Source organism: Hippocampus guttulatus, chromosome 16 (assembly GCF_054856545.1).
Source record: "Hippocampus guttulatus isolate MCC_2025c chromosome 16, RoL_Hgut_1.0, whole genome shotgun sequence".
Taxonomy (NCBI): Eukaryota; Metazoa; Chordata; class Actinopteri; order Syngnathiformes; family Syngnathidae; genus Hippocampus; species Hippocampus guttulatus.
In genome coordinates this window covers 951,233-961,956 of record NC_141276.1, presented here as the reverse complement: position 1 = coordinate 961,956, position 10,724 = coordinate 951,233, and the positions used below count along the sequence as shown (strand labels likewise).

The 10,724-nt window shown below is 47.9% G+C and overlaps 2 protein-coding genes across 2 annotated transcripts; both read left to right on the top strand.

Annotated features, from left to right (window-relative positions):
- The first annotated feature begins 364 nt into the window (after positions 1–364).
- On the top strand, positions 365–7,417 carry aldh16a1 (aldehyde dehydrogenase 16 family, member A1). The gene is made up of 17 exons (XM_086132685.1): positions 365–663; positions 1,333–1,432; positions 1,701–1,827; positions 1,968–2,125; positions 2,784–2,861; positions 3,002–3,189; positions 3,274–3,432; positions 3,518–3,676; positions 3,856–4,009; positions 4,092–4,167; positions 4,599–4,704; positions 4,889–5,013; positions 5,135–5,305; positions 6,164–6,368; positions 6,508–6,693; positions 6,881–7,006; positions 7,135–7,417. Exons 1-17 carry the CDS (start codon positions 574–576, stop codon positions 7,306–7,308), a joined length of 2,382 nt encoding a protein of 793 aa, XP_085988811.1. The 5' UTR covers positions 365–573; the 3' UTR covers positions 7,309–7,417.
- A 1,432-nt stretch (positions 7,418–8,849) lies between these two features.
- On the top strand, positions 8,850–10,491 carry LOC147192294 (ferritin, middle subunit). The gene is made up of 4 exons (XM_086132714.1): positions 8,850–9,144; positions 9,753–9,899; positions 9,973–10,098; positions 10,182–10,491. Exons 1-4 carry the CDS (start codon positions 9,043–9,045, stop codon positions 10,335–10,337), a joined length of 531 nt encoding a protein of 176 aa, XP_085988840.1. The 5' UTR covers positions 8,850–9,042; the 3' UTR covers positions 10,338–10,491.
- The last annotated feature ends 233 nt before the right edge of the window (positions 10,492–10,724 follow it).

The window sequence follows — 10,724 nt, the reverse complement described above, 5'->3', positions numbered from 1 at the left end:
GCGCACGCGCGGTACGTTGACAAAATCTTTCCGTCTCGAAACCATAACATGGGGCTTTTAATCGTCCATTGGGTCTGGAAAATCATATTTCATTGCATTCACGTAGAGTTCAACTCCGCGCACAACTGTATTTTAATGTCTTTATCTGTCTCAGTTGTATGACTTGATGGTTGCGGCCAGCCTTGTCTGCTCCAATTTGTTAAGCAGTTGCGTTCGTTTAATAATAATCAAACTGCTGTTAGCTGTACAATAATACACGAGTTTTTAAATATTTTTGAGGAACTGAAAGCAAATGACACACCTAAACCTCTCAAATTAAGGAATTTATACAGCAAATATACTGTACAAAAATTGTGGTCGAAGCCGGAAGTAATCGGGAGCGACTCTTCTCGCATCAAGTTGTAAGTCGGCGGTTTTGCAAAGTCGTACTTTTGCTATGACGATTGGCCTCCTTTCGAGCCCTACTTGAGGCAGCGTTGGTGCTTTCAAGCAAAGATTTGTCTCTTTAAAGCCACCCAGAAGCGATTTAACGGGCATTGTGGATATTTTCTACACCATTAAGCAGCGACTATTATGGCCGGCACCACCACAAAGACTGTGCACGACATTTTTCAGAGTATGGAGTACGGACCTGCCGCAACCTCCAGCACCGCCACTGCACGGGTAAAATTATTATTATCAGTGAAAAGAAACCGAAAGCGGGAGTTTGGCATTTTGCCGCTGTTCTTAAATTCAAGCCATAGATGCATGTTTCATGTGTCTTCTATTAACTTTGACTGTTTTGCAAGCCACTGGTAGACTCTTGGACCCACGTGAACTTCGTTCACCGTTAACTCACAAGGCAACCACGTGACTGACTGGAACTGTGCAAATAACCTTGTAATGAACTGTCACGGGATGCTGACTTTGTCGAACTACACTGAAACGTCAACGTAAATACTAAAATCGAGTCTTTGGTTTTGTACTTTGTCCTGAATCTGCATTTCCTGTCTTCCTCCACCAGATACAACAGGCTGGGGTGTTCATTTGAGGGCGGATTAGAGAAGAGTGGAAGGATGTTCTTTGAGATGAATTTATTAAACACTCTGAAATCAATTGCGCATCTGAAAAGTGGATGGTGGACGGCAAATGCCCCCTGGGCCCCAGTTTGGACACCCTTTGCACCCTCTCGTCAAAACCTTGACATGCAAAGATTTCGAGGGGGCGCAAAGTATTTTTTGTGAGGGAAAGCAAAGTTGGTCTTATCTTCCATGCTGCCTTCGGGCTCCCAAACAGTTTACCCAACTCAATTTTCATATCCACTCACTGTGCGCTTTACCTCTGCTTCCACAGGCATGGCTAGATAGTCATTCCTGCTCTTTGGGTCTGTTTATTGCCGGAAAATTTGTTCGTCCGCTCGACAGGCAGACTCGCTCCGTGGTGGACTCAAAAGGTGAGTTCCGGTTTGGAGCCTACAACCGCACGCAGTTCACGGCAGCTCGGGCTTTTGCTGGCGCGTGATGTTGAGCTTTATAGCCACAGAGTGATTCCAAGGCCTCGCAAAGGTTGACAATCCCCCTAACTTTACACTTGTGAAAGCTTTGAGTTGACAGTGTTGCAAAATTAATGCAGGTTGCTGTTCTAGCAATGTGGCAGACAAATATGCCTTTGTGTGTGAAGAAGAAGCTGACGATGCAACAAAACTGGTTCTCTTGTGTTAGGTGCTCTCGTGTGCAGCACGGCGTGTGCCTTGCAGGCCGATATTTCGCAATGTGCATCATCTGCTGTCAAGGGCTTTGAGGCCTGGGGTGGCTTGTCCTGCTACCAGAGGTCCAAGGTGTTGCTCAGGTACTCTGAAATACACAGAGGACCCTAAACAGGGTGAAGGAACGGTGTTTCAGCGCAAAAAAAGCTTCTTCAAATGTTTATGCGTGCTTGTCGACCTGAGCAGTCCAATGCGTCATTGGGTGCGTGTCACCTGTCCTCAGGTTGGCGAGCGCTCTCGGCCAGCATGGCCAGAGTGTTGCCGAGCTGTGCGACCTGTGCGGAGCCTCCTGCTCCTCCTCCAGCCTTGTCCGGTTGTTGCAGTACTACAGCGGATCGGCTCAGCTCAGAGACGCTCTTGTCGCCGACTGGACGCCACTGGGTACGTGAGCCGGCGCTTTCCGTCGACGCGTGTCGCAGTCTGGAGAGGTTTCTTGTCAACTCCCCTTGGGTCTGATTGTTCCACATCGAAGCAGGGGTCCTGTTTTTAAGAATATTCATCCTACGCGTGTTTTGGGAATGCGGGAGGAAACCGGAAAAAAGCCGCGCAGGCACGGGAAGAACATGCAAACGCCACACAGGAAGGCCAGAGCCGGAATGGAACCGGCTCTGCACAGTGAGGTGGACGTGCTAAGCAGTCGCCCAGTTTCCAAGTAGCCTCGCTCGCAATTCTAAGGAAACTGTTCTGACCCATTGCGCAAGATTAATCAAGCAGCAAAAGCCGCCCGTTTTGAATCCATCTAAGGCGGCGGCCATTTTGCCACTTGCTGTCGACTGAAAATGACATCACAGCGCCTCAGGGCTCAGTTTGCAAAGGTCACGTGACCAATCCCCGAAAACAGGTGAGCCGTGATTGGTCGCGACCTAAACCTCTGAGGCAACTGCTTAATTCATATTCCACAAGCGCAACATGAACTGGAATGCCATGTTCAGACTAGCGAAACATATTATTGTGAAGGAAAATGCTCACTTGCCCTATCATAGCAGACCGTTATCTCGGTTTTTAAACACAAATGTTTGATTTTCTTCCTGTTTTACAGGTGTGGTTTTAGTCGTCGTCTCTGACGACTGCACTTTCCACTCCCTGATGCTCAAAGTCTTACCAGCACTGGCCATGGGTAAAAAAAAAAGAACCTAAAAACGGACTCCATTTTCATGACACTCCCTAGCGTTCATCGTGATTCAAGCCAAGTTTTGTTTCATATTCGATCAATTGAAATATGTTGTTGAGTTACTCGTAAATACGGGTCCTCCTTAGGCAACTCTGTCATGGTGGTCCCCGGTCAAAGCACCGCCCCTCCGGCACTTTTATTGGCTCAGCTTTTTATGGCCGCCGGCTTGCCTGCTGGAGCCCTCAATGTCTTAACTGGCGGTGACATGTCGCTGGCCGCCGACGTGGCCCAGAATTCCAGCATCGCCTCCGTCACCTACAGTGGCAACAAGCAGGTGCGCATATAGAAGGAAGGGATCCCACCTGCATTGCGGAAACATCAATGAACCATGTGATTTGTTGTTGTTGTTGTTTTTTAGGATGCTGTGAAGCTGTGTAAAGCTACAGCAGGGATGGGTGTTCCTGTCTCTGTATCCCCGAACATTGGCGCTATGTGTCCTATCATCATTTTTGAGTCTGCTGACATCAACAGCGCAGTAGATGATGTGTTAGAGACGGCCTTCGAGAAGAAGAAAGAAGTGAGCCAAGTGGCCGCTGCGTTTGTCAGTTTTGGATGCCTTTTTTTTTTTTTGCGCTAACAGTCTTGTTCCTTCCTTGTTGCAGGCGCACTGGGTGTTGTGCGTGCAGGAGAGCATACTGGACGGCGTGATGGCCCATCTGAGGTTGCGCATGGCAGGCTTGAAATGCGTGTCGCTTCCCGGCGATGGCGTCAGGGTGCTCGTGGAGACTGCGGTGCAGGACGCTCAAAACAAGGGGGCCACGGTTGGTGTTAACACGTTTGCTCAGCCCCTTTCACACATCGGATGTCCCCGGTCTGAGGCCTAGTCACTTTTCAACCAGAACTTGCGCCGGCGGCGTCTCAAGTGCCATCGGTACACCGTACGGCTCGTCGAATGAAGGTGTCACGGTTCGGTTTTGTTTTGCTTTTTTCGCCCCCTCAGTTGGTGCAGTCCTGTGCCGTCCCCTCGAGTACACAGTATCCTCCGACGGTGCTGTGTGGAGCCGCCCCCTCCTCGCCGTGTGTGGTCATGCCCTCTCCTGGGCCACTGCTTCCTCTCGTGACCTTCCGAAGTAACACAGAGGCAGTGACTCTGGGTAAACGATGCTTCTCAACCACGCGTGAGGATGAGAGCTACGTTTCCGCTGGAGCCACCCTCACGCTCTGTGTTCTCCGCAGGGAATCACAGTCCACATGGCCACGCGGCTTGTATCTGGACTGAAGACCTCACTCTGGCTCTGGAGACATCTAAGAGGCAGGCACATTCACACAGCTACACTTTTTCTTTTTCTTTCCCTTTTTGCCGCCACCAAGGATGGCTTTCTCTTCGCGTGGATTTGAACAATATTATAAAGTAACCAGGACTCCCTGGCCACTTTGCGTTTTGTGTTTTGCGGCTTCGGTAATAAATAAAAAATGACAATGGAAAAAAAAATACAGATATTTTGCAGCCATATCGTGGAGAGAAGCGGCGGCCCGGTTTGACCGTTGGTTAGCACGTCGACCTCACGGTGCAGAGGTACCGGCGGGTTTAATTCCAGTTCCGGCCTCCCCGTGTAGCGTTTACATGTTCTCCCCGGGCCTGCGTGGGTTTTCTCAGAAAATGGAGGGATGGATTTTACATCTCATTAAAGCTACTGTATAATGTTTCTGTCTTTTTTTTTTTCTCTCTCCGGCTCTCTTCAGTCTGTCCGTGGGCTCAGTGTGGGTGAATTCACACCCTCTGTCTGATCCGTGTCTGCCCGTTTCTGGTCACAAAGACAGCGGCACGTGCACCGATGGAGGGCAGGAGGTGCGTTTCATTAGTTTGTGACACTTGTACAACAACGTTAAGTTGTTGGATTTCTTTCATAAAGACGGTGTAAATCTGACTCCTCCACAAAGTAAACATTTTACCCAAACAAAAGAGGGTGCACATAGATCGGCGGGACCAGTCTTATATTTGGAGCCGAAACAATCGTCGTTGTCTTTTTCAGGGTCTGTATCAGTTTCTGCGGCCGTCCTCGTCCTCGGTTCTCCCTCGTGCTTCCCCCGTCGCCCTGGACTACGCCAAATTTGGAACTGACGCGCCCCCGGTTATCATTCCGGATGAGACTGCCGGGTGTGTTTTGTTTCCCCTCTCTTTTAATTGTTTGCTTGAATGTAGTTCTTATTAGCACGTAATGTGACGTGATTTTGCACATGAGCACATTTACTTGATTCTCTCTCTTTCCCCTCATCAGTACCCTGAAGTCCTATGCGCACTTGGTTGCTGGCAAGGCATGTAAATTGGAGTCTGGCGCCAGTGTCGTGGTGCGTCCTCAAGGGGGGGGCGATGCGTTGGGCTACTGTCCCGATGGAGGCCAGAAAGATGTCCGGAATGCTGTGGAGGCCGCTATCAAAGTTCAGCCGGGGTGAGATACCAGCAGAGACTCAAACAAACAAGCCGATGCCTGTTGGGCTATTTCAAGGCCGTATAATGTTGACGTTTTCACAGTGCACGTTCATTACTTCCAGGTGAATCTCAACAGAATTGATTTGTGAAGTTCAGTTGATTTTTTTTTTTTCTTCAGGACTTTGATTTCTAAATCTGAAACTGATTGCACAGCTTCATGAAACACCTCAGAAAATACTTTACCAAATGTATATGTGTATTTAAAGTCCCATTGAGAGCTTTCTCTGAAATATTCAAAGTTCAGTAGAGTTGTCTTGTTTTGTGTATTGTCGTCCCAACGAAAAAGTTTTCTTTCCTTCTCCCTTTCGAGCCAAAGCCGAGATGAATGATCCGGTTCTCGATTTGGAAAGGTGAACGGGTGAACATGACCAATTTGTGCTGCCAAATTTGATCTTCTGTCAAGGCTCAAAGAGCAAACCTGCACGGGGGTGAAGCTAATTGTCGGCATATTGTGTAACTTTTCTGGCTGTTTGGGTTTATTCCCAGTTAATGTCTAACTTGAGATGATGACTCCGAGGAACTAACGCAAAACAACTGCATTGATGGCTTCTGAGCACCGGAATCCGCTGCCTGACGATGAAATCACAAACACGCTGTTCTCAAGCATTGCTTAACGTCATCTATTGAGCCGAGACGTGCCGTTTACGCAAGACAAATCTCATGACGCAGCGGCAAGCATCCGGCAGAAGAGCCTCTCGTCCTGCCCGTTTGCTATCGACCGACGAACGGAGACGCGACGCATTTGTTGTCGAGCGCGCCGCGGTTGCGATCTTTCCGGAGGATCTGCCTATTTTCCATTGTGACTTTTCTCCTTCAGTTGGATGAAAAAGAGTCCACCTGCGCGCGCCCAGCACATTCTATCTCTGGCCAGGGGCCTTGAAGGCAAAAGGCAGGACCTAGCAGCATCAATCTGTGCCCAAACTGGCCTCCGCATGGAAGAGGCCCACATGGAGGTGGAGCTCAGTATCGCCAGGCTCAGTGATTGGGCCGCCTACTGTGACAAGGTTCACGGCGGAACTCTGGTGAAGCTTTTAATGTTACACAAATTCATACTTTTTGCAATATTAGAAAGGTGCTGATTTCGATCGGTTGAGGTGTCGGATTTCTCAAGTCTCCCGATGCATACCGGCTTGAAAATCCGCCGCGGTTGCCGTCGTTCAGCCCGTGCCGCAGGCTGGCACCGGTCTGTCCATCCCCGAAGCGCTGGGAGTGGTGGGTGTGGTGCTTCCCGACGAGCATCTCCTTCTGTCCACCGTAACGCTTCTTGGAGCAGCCCTCGCCTCTGGCAATGCCATCGTCATGGTACCCAGTCCCGAGTATCCGCTGCCGGCATTGGCGATCATTCAGGTAAGCGAGACAACCGATTCTTCTGTTCGGTACGCGGACCTTCCCTGTTAGAAATGAACAATACGACACTTTAATTCACGCTGCTCTGTGAGTTTGTCGGCAACCCTTTCGGGGTGCGCCCCGAGACGGCCGGGATCGGCTCCGGCGTACGTTGCTTTTCTCGCGTAACGTTTTTCCCTGCCTCCAGATGCTCCTGTCTTCAGATCTGCCAGCGGGCTTGGTGAACATCATTACGGGAAGGAGAGACCCGTTGACAAAGGCCTTGGCCAATCACAGTGTCATCAAGGCCATCTGGTACTGGGGCACCAGCGAGGTGAGCATTACTCCGACAGATCCGAGGCCCTGAAAACACGAGCGGCCTCTCCACATTACGTGCGGCAATAAACCATCGTCCGCAATGCGCAGGTAGACGGCTCACGCCATCGTGTTCTCTTGCCGCAGGGCTGCCAGTACCTCCAGCACACCTGCACCACTCCGCTAAAAACTTTGCGCCTCTTCTGCCAGACGGACAAGGACGGGAACCGTCGCGGCCGAGATTGGACACACCCCTCCGTTCTGGAGGAGTTTTGGAGAAATGCCGTCCAGTGGAAGAGCGTATGGATCCCTACGGCATAAAAAAGACAGCGGGAAGAGTTAAGATGATGAAGATGACCAAATGACACTTAGGCGGTCAGGTTGTACTGTACAAGCCAGGTTCAAAATGAAATAAACATTTGAAAGTGAACTAACTAGTGTCAAAAGCTTGTCATTAAAAGATACTACGTTGCCATACAAAATCTTTGAATTGATAAAAATGTAGCCCTGACTTTACTGTCTGTTTAATCGTGTAAACAGGATGTCACTGATGGCAGAGTCAGGTCAGGGGAGGTCAAACTCAACATTATGATTACAGCAGGGGAAAACATTGTATGAGCAATTGGGACCACTGCTCTCTGACTTGCAATGAATGTAAAGTGCAGTGTCCATCAAGTTGCTGTACAGTTTGTGCAATCCTTGTTTTTTTCCTTTTTAGCCAGCCTCATTGACTGTTGAGGTCATTTCCCCTATTTGCGACACATGGTGCTCACGAGACCCCCTCCCACTCGATGCCAAAGAGGAAGGGCCGATTTCTGTTTCAGAATGCCGAGTCATGACAATGACACAGCAAATTCATGAGTCGAAGACTTTTCAGAAATGAGTCACCACTGTTGAACCCTCACGCACGCGCGCACACACACAAAGTCAGCATGCAACCAGAGAGGGGGTGGTGGGTACTAGCTTGCTGAGTAAGTGTGACTCAGCAATTATAAGGCTTCATGTCTGAGTATTCTTGTTCTTTGAGTTATGGTTGATCAAACGAGCAATTGTGAGACACTTTAATTGTGCAGCATCTTTGGAATGTGCAAGGTCACATTTTCATACTTTCATTATAGCCAACAATGATTCGTGATCAACACAGATCTGGTAAAAATGATTTTCGATAGGAGTGATGCAATTGCAGTGTGACTTGTGGACTGGTGAAAGGGCAGTTGTAGGCCTACCAAGCCATCAACTATGAAGAAGTTTCTAGAAGCTTCCGCAAAAGACATGTCAAAACATTATAAAGCAGATAATTTAACAAGGCACCCAGTGAGTGGTTACATTTCTGGAAATTCGGAACTGCTTCAAACAAAGACTTGATGTTACGAAAACTGAAATATGACTTCTACTCCAATTTAGCGCCAAAGTTATTGTATTAAACCATACAGAACAGTACACCCAACAGATATCATCATCATGAACAGTTTCAAATCCAAGAAATGTATTCATTTACGCTAATAGCATGTTATTGTTTACACCAATGGCATTTCGTCGATTCAACAAAATAAATGTAGTTTAGGAATAAAAAACATCAAAATATACATTTCGGTAACGGATCTTGGGATGCGTTTTTTTTACCCACCAGTCATAGTTGAAATATACAATTTACAGAAATAATGTTAAGTGAACTTCTGTCCTTTCCATAATCTAGTACCTAGATTCTAGGTGCACGGAATTTTTGTTTCATTAAAAAAAAAAAAACGGATACGCCTTTAAATTTTTTTTTTCGCTGGGAAATTGTCACATGCTCCCGAGAGCTGCTATTGGCGGATGTGAGCTGCAGACGTCATCAAGTAGTATAAATAGGAGGTGCTTCGCCTATTGTCTCACAGCGGAAGAGTCGTTTGGAAGTTCTTGCTTCAACAGTGTTTGAACGGAACTTCTTTCGCCCCTTTTTTTTGCCTTGGCATCAACTCTCTTTCACTTAGACAACAGATTACCTCCACGCATAGCTCTATTTTCGTACTTTCTTTTGGTTTTTGTAAGAAAAGACAAAACACGCCAGCTAAGATGGAGTCTCAAGTGCGTCAGAACTACCACCGCGAATGCGAGGCCGCCATTAACCGAATGGTCAACATGGAGCTTTTCGCTTCCTACAACTACACTTCAATGGTAAGTGTGTACAAAACATGGCTTCGAATACCATTTTCGCCCTGGTTAGCATTAAAAGAAGTACGGTAGTGGATTACGTGGCTCCCCCCACCTCGTTTTTCACCCAGACCAGTTTGACAAACAAATGCTCCTTTGAGTGACCGAAGAGTACATTTCCGGTCTGCTGTTTCGTAGCTATCCAAGAGTGCCGTGTCGCCCCCCCAAACAAGTTGCGCGTTTATTTTATGTCCTTGGTTTCCGTGTGCCAGTAAGTCTTTGTACTCACTAGCGGGGGGGATTTGTCTCCCGACCCGAACGGTCATTAACATTTCTTCGCGTTCGTCGAACACCGACATTTTTACTATCGCGGTAAAATTGCAGTTGATCCGCTACTTCATTACGAGTTAGTTGCGAAGTTTACGGTTTTTTTTAATCAACATTTGTGGGAAAACGGTAGAAGTGAAATGGGCCTCCTACTCGTGCGACCCAGTCCTTCCAACTATTGAGGAAAATCGTACTTCTGGTACTTGACGAATGGACTTGAGCTCTTTCTGCTTGGGTACTATTGGGCTGTTTTGAACCGCGACTCCTGTAGCGTGACAAAGGCTGATTTTGTTTTAAATCTCCAGGCCTTTTACTTCTCCCGAGATGACGTTGCCCTCCCAGGCTTTGCCCATTTCTTCAAGGAGAACAGTGAAGAGGAGAGGGAGCACGCTGACAAGTTGCTGGCCTTCCAGAACAAAAGAGGTGGACGCATCTTCCTCCAGGATATCAAGGTCTGTGCGCTCATGCCAAGCTTTGAAATCACGATTAGATTTTTCAAGAATTGCCATTTTTGCTTTTCTTCAGAAACCAGAGTGTGATGAGTGGGGGAGTGGACTCGAGGCGATGCAGTCTGCCCTACAGCTGGAGAAAAATGTTAACCAGGCGCTCCTGGACCTGCACAAATTGGCCTCTGAACATGTGGATCCCCATGTACGTTTTTCCTGCAACTTGGTGTGCACTGGTTTGCCGTGCTACTAGTTTTCCAGACATTTCCTATTTTCTTGTATCCACAGCTGTGCGACTTCTTGGAAAGCCACTACCTGAACGAGCAGGTGGAGGCCATCAAGAAGTTGGGAGACTACATCACCAACTTGAGCCGCATGGATGCCCAAAACAACAAGTTGGCGGAGTACCTGTTTGACAAGCACACTCTGGGGGGCAAGAGCTAAAGTTTCGAAAACGGGCCTCAACGTTCGCATTCTCTAAGCAATCGGTTTAATTTTGGTTAACATATAGCACGAGTTGTGGGGTTTGCGTGGGATAATAATGGTGATGCTGTTGCAAAGAGATGCTGTATTCTGAATAAACAGATTTGAGCTGGAATATGGTGTCTTGTGCGTTGTTGGATTTTAAGTAAAGCGCCGGTCAATCATTGGCTTTCGCAACCACATCCCATATGGTTGAACCCTACCCGAGTACACGAAAACACGATGGCGGAAATGAGTTTAACAGGTGTTGACAGTTTTGAGAAGCTCCTAAATTAAGAGTGGGAGGTTAATCTCAAACGCCACGGGCATCTAATTATTGGGCCTTTGGACTTTCCTCAAATTGGTGTC

What these genes read in the sequence shown, in the direction of transcription:
- aldh16a1 (XM_086132685.1), top strand. Translation starts at nt 574, where the DNA reads ATGGCCGGCACCACCACAAAGACTGTGCACGACATTTTTCAGAGTATG. An exon ending in CTCCGTGGTGGACTCAAAAG is followed by an intron (nt 1,433 to 1,700) that starts GTGAGTTCCGGT and finishes CTCTTGTGTTAG; the next exon opens with GTGCTCTCGTGTGCAGCACG. An exon ending in GCTATCAAAGTTCAGCCGGG is followed by an intron (nt 5,306 to 6,163) that starts GTGAGATACCAG and finishes TTTCTCCTTCAG; the next exon opens with TTGGATGAAAAAGAGTCCAC.
- LOC147192294 (XM_086132714.1), top strand. Translation starts at nt 9,043, where the DNA reads ATGGAGTCTCAAGTGCGTCAGAACTACCACCGCGAATGCGAGGCCGCC. An exon ending in TCTTCCTCCAGGATATCAAG is followed by an intron (nt 9,900 to 9,972) that starts GTCTGTGCGCTC and finishes GCTTTTCTTCAG; the next exon opens with AAACCAGAGTGTGATGAGTG. An exon ending in CTGAACATGTGGATCCCCAT is followed by an intron (nt 10,099 to 10,181) that starts GTACGTTTTTCC and finishes TTGTATCCACAG; the next exon opens with CTGTGCGACTTCTTGGAAAG.